Consider the following 15560-nt stretch of genomic DNA (forward strand, 5'->3'; position numbering starts at 1 on the left):
TTTTAGAGACCCTTCCCTCTCCCCTTCTATAATAATCTAATTCAGTCCATGTAAGAGGGTGGAGCTGACCTTATCCTCTGCCATCAGGTGTACACACAACCTCAGGATGGGCCGGCAAGGATACATCCCTTCCCTTCACCAGTGACTTGGTTGGGAATAGACAGTGACTCAAGCTGGGGGCAAGCATAGTCCTCCTGGGACATTTTCCATAGCTGTCAGAAAAGACATCTTTTTCCCATGGGGATTTCTGAACTGATAGGAGGTAACCCTTGTAACCATCTCTACCACCATGAGGTCAACACACAGGAAAACAGAAATAAGAGATGGAGTAAGTTGGGGGAAACAGAGAAAGGAAAGGCAGACTCTTGATAAAATCTGAGCCGGTGAATCCAGCCATGCCTTAAGCCAAATTCTACCTCTGAATTTTACAGAGATAAACAAATTCCCTCCTTTTTCCTTGAATCAGTCCGAATTTGGTTTTTGTTACTACCTCTCTCTGGAGTCCTGACTAACTCACACACATTTTATTTGATTTTTTTCAACACACATTCTTTTGGAATCACTGTAATTTGTGATAATGGTAAAATGAGATAATGTATGTAACAGACTCTGTAAAATATATTGCCCTATATAAAATATAAATAAGTCTGGATGTGTGATTTTATACTTAGGGTGACAAGGCAAGAACAAAATTTACAAAAACCTAAAAAATATCAACATATTTCAGAATATTCTTTTTCTTAGGCAAATAAAGTATCAAACTAAAAGTGACTTAAAATTACCTAAGAGAAGATACTCAACTTTTGAAAATTATATAGGTCCTTTCCCACTTAGTAGTTTGGGAAGGAAAATTTTTTTTCCTAAAAGGCTTGACTTCTTAGAGAAGCGATAAAATGTTTGAGTAGCAAGTTGATCAGTTTCCCCATTGAGTTTCTCAGAAGTCTCAGTAACACTAATTTAAATTGGAAAACAGAACAATGAAAAAGGTATAGGTCACAACAAACAAGCAGCAAATCTATCCTAGAGTTCAGCTCGTGTATAACAAATCACAATGAACTCTATAAGCAGTTACACGCATGGCTGTCTCCTTCCTCCTGTGCATCTATCACTGACATATTCACCAAGCTGAAAAGAAAACTGATATAATTTATGATGTTAGGTAAGAATAATGTATACTGTTGAGTTCTAACGTGAATACGAGAGCTTTTGAAAATTCACACTTTTAATTTTTTCTCAATCTACTACTAATAAACCTCTGGTAATAAACAGTATGAACTTTCACAACGTAGGAGTGCAGGGCATATTCATGATATGTAATTAACGATGGCCTTTACTGCTACTGATGATGGCAACTTGCTGGAGTATGTGTGTATAAGAGAAAGGAAAGCATGCACAAAGATGTTTCCCCCCACAAAAAACATACAGATTTCAAACTTTCAAAAAGGATACTGGCCAAAGTGTTCATTTTGCTCTGAATTGATTTCAACATTCCTCTCTGTGAAGTCATATTTTCTTTTGTTGCCATAGCAATGCTGTAAGGAAGAAAAGAAGCTAATTAAACTGGCATTTAAGATTATTCTGCATGGATCCATCATACCCTTAAAACTGAACAGAAAACTAAGAACGTCATTTTGAAAAGCACTGGGCATGAAAATGAAAAGCAAAAAACAAAAAACACTTCCCAAGACACCTTCCCATTGTTCTTTTTCTGAATGACCACTCCATTCCCACTGTCATTTTCTGATTTCTTTTTGGGCAAGGCAGGAAGCTATTTCCTGCCGCACCCCGCCCCAAGTAACAAAATAAGACATTAACAGACAAGTTGCATATTATAAGAGTTTCTTTAAATGGCTTTAAAAGAGGCCAGCTACTAAAATACCCATAATTGGGAAACACTGTTGAGGGAAGTAGGGAATTACAGCATAAAAGTAGAACCAGAAATATAAATTTCACAAAATATTCATATATAACCAGCCCTCAATTTATGAAAAGATTATTTTCCAAAATCCTACTTGAGACCACCCAAGTGGATTTTAGGACACACATGCAACATGCTGCTGGATTTCTAAGCCAGGTGACAAAAGGTCATAGATTCACTGAACGACTGAGAGAGGAGGAAAAAAGTCACTCTTTGTAAAGTTTCTTCAATGTGACTATTTTGATGTCTTTTTAAAAAGAATCTCCATATCTTTTGTATCACTGCCAGGTTAACTTTCAACAGTCTTATCTCTATTAGAATCCTAGAGGCAGGGTCAGTATCCATTTTGATATGTAACACACAGGGGAGTGTTTTAGATACTGATATTATAAAAAGCAATAGGAAATAGAATATCCTTGAGTGATGCTGAAAATATGTGAAACTTTTTTTTTTTTTTTTAAGCCTATTGTATTGCTTCTAAAGAGATTCTGGGAAGACAACAGTCAAAGCACAAATTACTGACCTCACCACTGGCCCAATTACCTTCACGGAGGAATAGAAGAACAAAGGCAGATATGCTGGGGAGGGTTCATCTGAGGTCCCAGGTTCTCGTGAGATCTCCAAGGAAGAAAACCAGGGAGGTCTACACGCTCTCAAGCAAGGGAAGAACCAGGGAACTGATGGCAGGGAAGACTAGATTTTTCTTCCAGGCTGGGGCAAAGGCCTAGGTTTCACTGCATGTTCAGGAGGACAGACAGTGGAAGATGTGGATTTGCATGTACAGTCCCTGCAGCTAGAAAAGGACCTGCCACACACAGCCAGAGAGACCTATAAGCAGAGAGCTGATAAGCTACCAATTGGTATGATACCCAGCCCCTAAGAGGAAAAATTGCTGGGCCATCTACTACCACCTAGTATTGGGGAACTGACTGGACACACTTTTGGACAGGCAATACCTGGTATTCTATTGGAGGAATATGGTAGAGCAAGTACTATGAGCAAATGACAAATGAATCAAAATGGAAATTTTGAGATTTGAGAAGGAAAAGAAGAAGAGAGAGTGTATTCAAAGATATATGAAAGGATATTTATTGAAGAACTGTTTGGAAAAGTAAAAGATAAAAAACCAAAAACGAGAACCCCGCCCCCCCCATTAGAAACAATAGTTTCAATTATGGTATAACCATAATATTAAATAATATTTGGTTATTAAAAGAATGAGACATTATTTCTATTAACCAGAAGAGATGTTTATGATATACTGAATGATTAAAGCAAGCCACAAAATGTGTAGCGCATGAATCTTTTCTTATTTTAACGATCAAAACATCTTTGTGTATGTTTGTATGACAGTAAAAAAGGTATTAGAAAAGATACCCAACTGTCAGTTAATATAAATTACCTCAGGAGAAGGAATGGAGCAGCACTACGAGAAGATGCACCTTTTTTTTTTATACATTTATAGAATTATTTAAATCGTTATAATAAGAACATTGTACTTTTATAATATGTAAATATCTACTAAAGAAAATTAAAAAGAAAATTGGAATAACTCTACCTGAGTGATTCAGAAATGTTAACATTACCAGCACCAAAGCTACTACCATTATTCACTTTTGTACCACTATGAGTCAAGTAATGATTTATAAAAGCTTTCCCCAGATCTTAGAAAAGCTCAAGAATTGAAGAGATCAGGTATATCTGATGGCAAAACAATGGCATAGGGCTTAAAATAGAAATTTGTGGAAATTTGCACAAGGAGTTTTCAGAACCCTAAATTACCATCCCCAAACCAGGTGAAGATCTAACCTAAGAGAAGAGATCTAGAGATACTGACATTTAAAGTCCCCAGTGAAAACAGCTAGGTCTCTTCCTGATCACTTAATGTGAGGCCTACCACTCAACAACAAGTCCCAACACCCATGTATACGGTTAGCATCTGATCACTAGATTCTGGAGCCTCACCCTTAAATATGAATGAAGAGCCAAGAAGCAACAAGCATTTGAGGAGGGCCTCTAATGTAAACGGCAGAGACCCAAACAAACCAATCGGCAAACAGAAAAGTGAGTCTGAGGAAATATAGGTAATATATGAAGCACATGAAACTCTAAAATCAAATTATACTTAATGTCTTCAGAGGCATAAAAGAAGATATCTCATCCATGAAACCTGCAAACACACAACTGTGTGTGTGTGCGCGCGTGCATGTATGAGTACATTCATCCCTAGGGAAAGCGTGTGTAAATTTAAAAAAAGAAAAGTGGAAATAAAACTGTAACAGAAGTGTCGGAAGAACAAATTGAGTAAACCTCCCAGAAAGCAGAAAAAAAGGCAAGTGGAAAAAGAGAAAGGGAAGAAAAAAAAAGGGAAGAAAATTATAAACACAAGGTAATTACGTCCCAGAACTAAAGATGAATTTCCAGATTATAAGAGCTTATCAATGCCTATTGCAGTGGACTGAAAAAAATGCATGCTAATAAGCTCATCATGGTGAGGTTAAAAACAAACAAAAGCAAAGGGGAAAAGGGAAGTTCTGAAGAACTTTCAGAGGAAAAAAAGCTTGTATACAAAGGATCAAAATTTTAATTGACATTGGACTTAAAAAGCACTACTGGAAATAGTGCCTTACAATTTTCAAAATTATTTCTAACCTTGAATTCTAGGTTTCCTTGAATTCTAGGTTTCCTTCCTTCCTTCCTTCCTTCCTTCCTTCCTTCCTTCCTTCCTTCCTTCCTTCCTTCCTTCCTTCCTTCCTTCCTTCCCCCCCACCCTCCCTCCTTCCCTCCCTCCCTTTTCCCCTTCCTTCCTTCCTTCCTCCCTCCCTCCCTCCCTCCCTCCCTCCCTTCCTTCCTATGGGGACATTGGTTAATGAAACCCAGTAAGTTTCAGGTGTACAATTCAGCAGTAAGACATATGTATATTTCATTGTGTGGTCACCATCCATAGTTAGATTTCTTTGTTACCACATAGTTGACCCCTTTTACCCCACCTACCTCCCCCCTCCCCTCTCCCCTCTGGCAACCACTAGTCTATTGTCCATACCATGAGTCTCTGTTTGACCTGTTTGTTTATTGCTTTTAGGTTTCTATTACACATATAAGTGATGTCATGTGGTTTTCAACCTTTTCTGTCTGGCTTATTTTGTTATGATTATCTCAAGGTCCATCCACATTGTCCCAAATGGTAGTATTTCATCTCTTCTTACGGCTGAGTAATATTCTATTGTATATGTGTACCACAGCTTCTTTAGCCAATAATCTATTGCAGGACACTTTGGCTGCTTCCTCGTCCTGGCCACTGTGAATAATGCTGCTATGAACATTGGTGTGAAAATATCTTTTCAAATGTGGGTTTCAAGTCTTTGGGGTAAATACCCAGCAGAGGGATTGCTGGATCATATGGTAGATTAATTCTTAGTTTTCTGAGGAACCGCCATACTGTTTTCAATAGTGACTGTACCAATTTGCAGTCCTACCAGCAATGTATGAGGGTACCTTTTTCTCTGCATCCTCTCCAACACTTGTTATTACTTGTCTTGTTGATAACAACTATTCTAACAGGTGTGAGATGGTATCTCATTGTGGTTTTGACTTGCATTTCCCTAACAGCTAGCAATGTTGAGCATCTTTTCATATCTTTGTTGACCATTTGTATGTCTTCATGGGAGAAGTGTCTGTTCAGGTCCTCTGCCCATTTTTGATTGGACTGTTTGTTTTTCTGTTATTGAGTTGTATGAGTTTTTGTATATTTTGGATATTAGGCCTTTATCAGAGGCCTTGCTTGCAAATATCTCCTCCCATTCAGATGGTTCTCTCTTTACCTTGTTGACAGTTTCTTTTACTGTGCAGAAGCTTTTTAGTTTGATGTAGCCCCATTCATTTATTTTTGTTCTTACTTCACTTGCCTTTGAGGTCAAATTCATAAAATCCTCTTTAAGCCCAAGGTCCTTGAGTTTAGTTCCTATGTTTTCTTCTCTGCATTTTATTGTTTCAGGTCTTAATATTCAGGTCCTTCATACATTTTGAGTTATTTTTGGAGTGTGGTGATAGACAACAGTCTAGTTTTATTCTTTTGCAGGTGGCTTTCCTGTTTTCCCAGCACCACTTATTAAAGAGGCTTTCCTTTTTCTACTGTATATTTTTGGCATTTTTGTCAAAAATTATTTGCCCATATAAATATGGGTTTATTTCTGGACTCTAAATTGTGTTCCACTTGTCTGTGTATCTATTTTTCTGCCAATACCATGCCATTTTGATTGCTATTGCTTTGTAGTATAATTTGGAGTCAGGCAGAGTGATGCCTCCAGCCTCGCTCTTTTTTCTCAGGATAGCTTTGGCAATTTGGGGTCTTTTGTGCTTCTATACAATTCTAATGATTTTTTTGTTGTATTTCTTTAAAAAATGCCGATGGGATTTTGATGGGGATTGCATTAAATCTGCATGATGCTTTAGGTAATAAGGTCATTTTTACTATGTTGATTCTTCCAATCCAAGAACACGGAATATCTTTTCCATTTCTTTGTATCTTCTTCAATTTCTTTTAATAGGGTCTTATAGTTTTCTTTTTATAGGTACTTCACATTTCGTTAAATTTATTCCTAGGTATTTTATTCTTTTCGTTGCAATTGCAAAAGGAATTATTTTTTCCACTTCTTTTTCTGACAATTCAGTATTAGAGTATAGGAATGCTATGGATTATTGGACATTGATTTTGTATCCAGAAACTTTACTGTATTTGCTTACTGTTTTCTAGTAGTGTTCTTGTGGAGTCTTTAGGGTTTCCTATATAGAGAATCATGTCATCCACAAACAGTGACAGGATGACTTCTCCATTTCCTATTTGGATGCCTTTTATATCTTTCTCTTGCCTGATTGCATTCACTAAGACCTCCAATGTTATACTGAATAACAGTGGCGATAGTGGACCGCTTTGTCTTGTTCTTGATCTTAGAAGAAAAGTTTTCAGTTTTTCACTATTAAGTATAATGTTGGCTGAGGGTTTGTCATATATGGCTTTAATTATGTTAAGGTATTTTCCTTCTATACCAATTTTGTTAAGTGTTTTGATCATAAATGGATGCTGTATCTTACCAAAGGCTTTTTTCTGCATCCATTGATATGACCATATGATTCTTATTTTTTAATTTGTTTATGTGGTGTATCGCATTAATTGATTTGCATATGTTGAACCATCCCTGTGCCCTTGGGATGAAGCCCATTTAATTGTGGTATATAATCTTTCTAAAATGTTGCTGTATTCAGTTCGCTAGTATCTTATTTAGGATTTTTGCAACTATGTTGAAGAGAGATATTGGTCTGTAGTTTTCTTTTTTTATGTTATCTTTACCAGGTTTTGCTATTAGGGTAATATTGGCTTCATAAAATGAGTTAGGAAGTTATGCCTCCTCTTTGATTTTTTGGAAGAAATTGAGGAGAATAGGTATTAAATCTTTGAATGTTTGGTAGAATTCACTGGTAAAGCCATTTGTTCCTGGACTTTTACTTTTTGGTAGGTTTTTGATGATTATTTCAATTTCCATACTGCTGATTGGTCTATTTAGATTTTCCAGTTCTTGATTCAGTCTAGGAAGGCTGTATCTTTCTAAGTACTTGTCCTTGCCTTCTAGGTTATTAAATTTGATGTTATATACTTTTTCATAGTATTCTTGTATGATGTTTTGTACTTCTTCAGTTTCTGTCATAATTTCTCCTCTTTCGTCCCTGATTTTGTTTATTTGTGTCTTTTGTCTTTTTTTAGTGAGTCTAGCCAGGAGTTTCTCAATTTTATTAACCTTCTCAAAGAACCAGCTCTTTGTTGCATTTATTTTTTCTATATATTTTTTTGGTTTTCAATTTCATTTAATTCTGCTCTAATTTTGATTATTTCTTTCCTTCTGCTGGCTTTGGGCTTCATTTGTTCTTTCTTTTCTAGTTTTTTAAAGATGAAGTGTTAGGTTGTTTATTTGGGCATATTCTTGTTTTTGGAGATAGGCCTGTAATGATAGGAACTTCTTATTACCGCATTTGCTGTGTCCCAAAAGTTTTGATATGTTGTGCTATCAATATCATTCGTTTTTATGTATCTCTTGATCTCTCTTTTTATTTCTTCTCTGACCCAGTTATTCTTCGTAGCATGTTGTTTAATCTCCATGTATTTGTGGTTCTTCCTGCTTTCTTTTTGCAGTTGATCTCTAGTTTCAAAGCATTGTGATCAGAGAATATGGTTGGTATGATTTCGACCCTCTTATATTTGTTGAGGGTATCCCTGAGTCCCAGTATGTGGTCGGTCCATGAGGATGTTCTATATGTACTAGAGAAGAATGTATAAGCAGCTGTTTTGGGCTGAAAGGCTCTATAAATGTCAATTATGTTTAGCTGACCTAATGTGTCATTTAAGGATGTTATTTCCTTATTGATTTTGTTTGGATGATCTATCCATATCTGACAGTGGGGTATTTAAGTCCTCTACTATTATAGTGTTTTGGTCTGTTTCTCCCTTTAGCTCTGTTAGTATTGCTTTATCTATTTCAGGGCTCTCTGATCAGGAGCACAGATAGTAATAAGTGTATGCCTTCTTGGTGTATGATTCCCTTTGTCATTTTGAAGTGTCCCTCAGTATCTTTACCTTTTTTATTTTGAAATCTATTTTGTCCGATATTAGTACCACTACTCCCGCTTTTCTCTTAATGTCATTTGCTTGAAATAGCATTTTCCATCCTTTCACTTTGAGTCTATATTTGTCTTTGGAACTGAGATGTGTCTCCTAGGGGCAGCATATGGTTAGGTTTTGTTTTTTGATCCAATCTAAAATTATGTGCTTTTTTATTGGTGAGTTCAGTCCATTTACATTTAGGGTGATTACTGAAATATGAGGTTTCCCTATAGCTATTTTATCTTTTGTTTTTTGGTAGCTCGGTGTTTCCATTGCTTTCTTGTTCTTGTGTGTCTGTTTTGTTTTGTTTTGTTTTGTTTTGTTTTGGTTGGGTTGTGGGTTTTCCATCTGGTCCTTCTTGTTTTATGTTATATACTTCAGTTCTGAATCTTTGGCATATGGTTACCATTACGAATAGGTAGAGGATGGTTATATATATAGTAGTCCATTTTTTTCCACATTTGCCTTATCGCCATTCCCCTTTGCAAATATGGATCTCTGAATCTTCCCCTTTTCTGTTATTGTTGTCTCAATTTGTTTCTATGTATGCTGAATGTTCATTACTATCTTGCAATAGCAAATCTCTTGTTATTGTTCAGGTTTATATAATGCCCTGTTCTTAATAAGGGTTGCACTCCTCTGCTTCTATCTGCTTGCTAGTCACCTTACGCATAGTTATGCATTTTTTTTTTGTCATTTTGTTTAAGGTGAGCTGACCCCTTTCAGCATTTCCTGTTATGCAGGCCTCGTAGTGGAGAATTCCCTCAATTTTTTTTATGTCAGGAAATTACCTAGAATTCTGTACCTTAGCTAAACAATGAATCAAGAACATGGGTAGAATAGACTTTTTTAGGTGTGGGAAGTCCAAAAAATTAACCTCCTGTTCTTTCTCAGGAGACCACTAAAGAACATGGTCCAGCATAGTGAAGGAATAAACTAAGAAAGTGGAAGACACTAAGTCCAAGAAACAGGTGATCCAATAAAGGAGATTAAAATAATGATGAAAAGGAAAACCCAGGACAAGAACAGTATTATAGGCCTAGAGAACCAATAAAGATTAGAGCAGAAGGAAACAGGCAATGCCAACTTTATCATACATTGAATTTTAGATCCAAAAAATAAAAAATGATCACAAGAAGAGTCAAACTAACAATGTCCTTTGTATTATTAGTTCTTATTCATAATTTCTCAGTTTAAGTGTATGTCTATGACAGAATATGATACATTTAAAATGTGGTTGTTTTAAAATAAATTTAAACAGTATTTTAAAATAGGTATTATGGTCTTGTATAAAGTTACAAAATTCAAACCTGGGCTGAGCAATCTGAGGCCAATCTTTGAATCATATATGCCTATTTTTAAAACTAGGACTATCACCATCATCCATGCACTCTGACTCAGAAGTAGATAGAGAAGATTAAAAAACAATTTCCGCAAAGCACTTTGTATCCCTTGGAGAATGGATATTATCAACATACATTATGTTATTATCTTGTTGAATATGCATGATTTCCAGTACCACACAAAGTATATCTAGACATACTTTCCCATCTCATTCCATCATTTAGAGTCAAGCTGAGTGAAGTCGAGGCTGTTGTTATTTCAAGGGTCAAATACTAAGAGGCAAAACATAAGCTCCAAATAATATATAATGCTTTTAAAATGATAAATCATTGATGTGCTTACTGGAACTTCAACTTTCTTACCTGTTCTGTGAACTACTCAGACACATACGTTTCCAACAAAAGACAACACTAGTTATACATTTAAAGGTTAAGGATTTATATTAAAAATATTGGTTCAAGAAATTGATGTCAAAGTTTATAATTAGTTGTGTACATATTTTTAAAACATTTCACTAAAAGGAAAAGGTAAATTTTTACATATAGAATATGTAAAAGTAATTATTTGACAAATCAATTTTATATTATTCATAAGTAATCACAATTAGCTTTATATTTAATGAAATGTCACTTGTGATATTATAATATATTACAACAAAGGGAACTAGTAAAATAAAAAGACCTTCTAACTACACCTTTTTTGCTTTTTAACTAAAAAAATATTAGTTAACAGTGATACAATGGTTCTCAAACATTCCTATCCTATGAGGTACTTCAAAATTTTTATACTCATATATGAGGTCTTAAAGTAAGGCAACTTTGAATTGAAAAGCTTAATTAAGGCAGCCTGACTCTAGAAGATCAGGCAGAAAGAGGAAGAAATAAGCAGAAGAAAAACAGGAAAAGGATTATAGGGAAACTTTAAAAATCTCTGGCAAAATGTGATCTGACTTTATGTGCTGATGAAAGCGATAACATTGCAAGATATTTCAGCTGACAATTAGACAATTATGCAAAAACTTTGTTCAGATGAAAGACTCAGTGCATGCCATTTAAACAAAATTCCCAGATATGATCAGTTTATTATAAAAGATTATGACTTATTAAATTATTAAATAACAATAGAAACATTATAACCTATTAAATAAAATAAGACTGCGTGAATCCACATCAATATAGATTATTTAGGATATAAATACTGAAATATTTAGGGGTGATGAGGAATCACGTCTGCAACTTACTGTCAAATAATTTAGAAATAAGCTGAAAAAGCAAATGTCGCAAAATATTAACATTTGAGAAATCTATGTATAGGGTATATAGGAATTCTTTGTACTATTAGAACTTTTTCGAAATCCTAAATGATATCAAAACAAAAAGTAAATTAAAAAAATGTGTTGATAATAGAGCTACCATTTACAGATTACCTACTAGCAGCCAGGCATCGTAGTAGACATTTTACTCCTAGTATGTTTAACCTTCACAACAATCTTTTAGGGTAAGTCTTAACATCAATCCCACATTTTTAAACACCTAAGAAAATGAAGGTCCCAAGAAATTTATCCAAGAACAGAGCTCAAACAAGAGTATAGCCAGGTTTCAAAACCAAATCACCCTCTAAAGCTTGTACTCTTTTCTACAAGATGGTAACACAATAGTGGTTTAGACAGAGCTCTAGTTCTACAGTTAGAGACTCAGATTTGAGGACTTGAATCTTTAATGCTATTAGTCATGTGACCATTGGCATATTACTTACCTTAATTATTTTTTTTTAAAGTATGTAAAGCACTTGAGCATAGTACCAAGACCTATGGTAAGAATACCAACATTTGTTGTTTCATTCTACCTTTCCTGAAAAACGATGCTTTAAACATTGCTGAATTCTAAAGCACAGAGACCATACCTAGTTAATGTGCTTTCTTACTTTCATAAAATAAGTATTTAAAAATTCACTAAACCTTGAGAAGCAATTCAAACCAACAAATAAATCTCCTTAAGAAATTACTTCAGTGTTATTACAGATAATACTAAATATTACAGCAGATTGCCTATAGCTGCTGTAACAGAAACCAAGTCTACACAAATGGTATAAATAAGACATTTATCAAGCACATGCTTGAGGTTGTTTTCTATTAAAAAGTGAGAATAAAAAGACTGAGGCTGAAAATACTGAGTATGAATTAATTGAAAAAAGCAACTTATGTAAAACAGCTTAATTCTGGAAACACATGTTTTGGGCTTCAAATGTCTCTTATAAGGGAAAGACATAATAAAAATATATCACCATCTAATGAAATTCTCATCTTTAAGGAGAATAAATTAACTTTAACTCTGTTATAGGTTTAATCTTATCTGTTCATTTATGTACAAACAAACAAGAAACACAATAAAGTAAAACAAAATATTTTTCCTACCTTATTGTCTCTTCTATCAGACGATCTGAGCTGCAGCAAAAAACAAACAAAACAAAAAAACTTCAATTTCTGGAATTATTAAAAGCACATTTACTGGAATTATTAAAAGCACATCTAAAATTTGTACTTAATTTTTCTAAATTTTATAGACAGATTAATTTTCCAGTCATTTATTAAACAGAACACCCAGACTTTTGGAAGCATCTGAAAAAATTCTGGACTCTGAAATTAACTTACTTACATGTAAAATTTTCATATTTTTTTTATTTGTTGGCTTAAATTTCTTTCTTCCATAGAGAAACTTAAGATTAAAGTCAGAGCAGTTTTAATGTCAGCATAATAAATGAAACTTCTTTATTCTAAATATCTCAAAATTGTCAATATTGTCTATTCTAAATTTAAGAATTATAACCAACTTGTTGAGATGGGACAGGCAGATATAGTTCTGATGCCTATAAGCAGTAATTATTTACATCCTAAAGTTCCTTCCTTTTTTAGAAAACTAAACCAAATTTCAGCTTACTACACTTCAGAATTCATGAATCTGAATAAAGAAGTCAAATGCACCTTTGACCTGTGAAATATTTGCTTTTACGCATCACACAATGGAAAGAAAGAAACTCCTCGAAAAACCATTTTAGGGTCTACGGCCATGCCACCCTGAACAAGCCCAATCCTGTCTGATTTTCTTGGAAGCTAAGCAAGGTAGGGCCTAGTTAATACTTGGATGGGAGAGCGTCTAGGAAGACCAGATGCTGTAGGTGTAAAAACAAAAACAAAACATTTTAAGGAGGAATTTATAGGTAGCTAAGTTTGGTAAAGGGACAGTTTTATTTTAAATGTTAGCTAACTTTTCAGCTTTTGAAAATTTAATATTATTTTTAATTTATTTATTTAAATTAGTTTCAAGTATACAGTACATTGGTTAGACATCTATACAGTTCATAAAATGATCTCCCCAATTGCTCTGTCCCTCCATTGGCCTTCCACTTAGCCATCATATTAATGCTAACTGCGTTTCTTCTGCCATGCTTCCCACCCCCATGACCAACTATCAACTACTAATTTGTACTTCTTTAACCCTTCACCCCATTCTCCCAGTCCCCCAAACACCCTCTCCTGTCTGTCACCAAATTGTCCACTATATTTGTCAATCTGTTTTTGATCAATTTGTTCTTTTTGTCCCTTAGATTCTGCATATAAGTGAAATAAATGGTATTTATCTTTCTGTCTGACTTATTTCACTCAGCATAATAACCTCTAGGTCCATCCATGTCGTTGTAAATGCTAGGATTTCTTTTTTTTTAATGGTTGAGTAACATTCTAATGTGTATATGAACCATAATTTCTTTATCCAATTATTTGTTGATGGGCACTTAGGTTGCTTCCATATCTTGGCTATTGTAAATTGTGCTGCCACGAATAATGGAGTACATAGATCTTTACAAATTATTGTTTTGGTGTTCTTTGGATAAATACTCAGAAGTGCAATTGCTGTGCCAAAAGGTACATATCCATTTTTAATTTTTTGAGAAACCTCCATACTGTTTTCCATAGTGGCTGTACCAATTTGCAATCCCACCAACAATGTATGATGGTTCCCTTCTCTCTACGTCCTCGCCAAGACTTATATTTTGGTAAAGGGATAGCTTTAGTGCAGAAAGTAGGGAAACAAATTACCAGACAACTATTTCCATTTGGCACAGTGCATGGTATACAGCAGGCACTCAAATAAATACTTGCATATTTTCCCCCAATACTTTTTTCCAAAGGAAATTCTAAGCAAAATGAAACAAAAACAAATTCATAGATATGGACAACAGATTGGTGGTTACCAGAGGGGAAGGGAGTCTAGGAGGGCAAAATGGCTAAAGGGGGTCAAATATATGATAACAGATAAAAACTAGGCTTTTGGTGGTGAGCACGCTATAGCATATATAGATATCAGATTATAATGTACACCTGACAGTTATATGTCATAAACTATCACTTCAAAAATAAATACATTCTGTAAATAAGTTAAAGTTTCACTACAAAGTAGTGAACCAGGAAATCTAATTTACTGCATGAATTAGGGAACAAAGATGAGCTTTAAAAATTTCATAAATATATAAATCCTATGATTAAGAATTTCGAAAATTTCAAAGACACTAGAGGAATTAAGAGACAGACTATATGGCTTTTTAAATGCTGCCTCTACCACTTATTAGCTATCTGACATTAGGTAAGTTACTCTATGCCTCAGTTTTCTCATCTGTAAAATGGCAATGGTAATAAGACCTACTTGTGAAGAGGATTAAAGAAGTTTATATGTGTGTGTGTGTGTGTGTGTGTGTGTGTGTGTGTGTGTGTATAATGATTAGAACAGTACCTGGTACATAGCAAACACCAAGTACTTTTTGCTATTATTACAGTAGTTTCGCAATAACTACAGACTATTTCCTAATCTAAGCATCAAGTTGATATAAATTTCCAGATAAACCCAAGTTGTAGTGAAATATACAAATTATAAGTAAGCATTTATTTTGTTAATAAATGTGTTTCAAAGTGCCCCTGAAGGGTACTGGATCGGAGAGGGGCTACAAATATAATGCGCAGATCTTAGAATGGAGAGAGACAACACATATGCCTACAAGTGTCTTGGTAAAGTGGTCATGAAAGAGGGAGTGGTTAACTAGACTTGGGTTAATAGCTCTTTTTTCAAAACAATGGTTTGGTTGAGTGTCCTTATCAGGGCCTCTTAGAATATCAAAGGACGTAAAAATAAAATACAGTCATGCCTTCTGTAATGGAAATGCATCCTTAGGCAATTTCATCATTGTGCCAATATCAGAGTGCACTTACATAAACCTACTACACAACTAGCTATATAGTATAGCCTATTGTTCCTAGGCTACAAACCTGTACAGCATATTACTGTATTGAATACTGCAGACAACTGTAATACAGTGGTAAGTATTTTTATATAAAAAAATATCTAAACCTAGAAAAGGTTCAATAAAACTATGGCATAAAAAGATAAAAATGGTACACCTGTACAGGGCGTTTACCATAAACAGAGTTTAGTAATAGAAGTTGTTCTGGGTGAGTCTGTGAGTGAGTAGTTAGTGAATGTGAAGGCCTAGGACTGAAGACTTTATAAACACTGTACCACAAGCCCTCCCCTTACTTCTATCTCGCAGGGTCAGAAACCAAATATTGGTTCATAGAGCAGCATTGACCATAAAACTGTC

At 34.7% G+C, this 15560-nt stretch overlaps 1 protein-coding gene and 1 long non-coding RNA gene across 3 annotated transcripts in view; both read right to left on the bottom strand.

Annotated features, from left to right (window-relative positions):
- Positions 1 to 15560, bottom strand: part of GOSR1 (golgi SNAP receptor complex member 1) — a 49596-nt gene that overhangs the window by 5396 nt on the left and 28640 nt on the right. For both annotated transcript variants that reach the window (XM_016138987.2, XM_016138986.2), the window contains exons 7-8: positions 12328 to 12357; positions 1450 to 1532 (exon numbers count right to left, since the gene is read on the bottom strand). In XM_016138987.2, the coding sequence (XP_015994473.1) occupies positions 1450 to 1532; positions 12328 to 12357 (113 nt within the window). The remainder of the gene's footprint in view (positions 1 to 1449; positions 1533 to 12327; positions 12358 to 15560) is intronic.
- LOC118603848 lies at positions 2362 to 10490 on the bottom strand. The gene is made up of 2 exons (XR_004951356.1): positions 10277 to 10490; positions 2362 to 4191 (listed from the first exon to the last, which is right to left on the bottom strand). It is a non-coding gene; the product is annotated as an uncharacterized LOC118603848 (long non-coding RNA).

Source organism: Rousettus aegyptiacus, unplaced genomic scaffold (genome assembly GCF_014176215.1).
Source record: "Rousettus aegyptiacus isolate mRouAeg1 unplaced genomic scaffold, mRouAeg1.p scaffold_m13_p_6, whole genome shotgun sequence".
Lineage (NCBI taxonomy): Eukaryota > Metazoa > Chordata > Mammalia > Chiroptera > Pteropodidae > Rousettus > Rousettus aegyptiacus.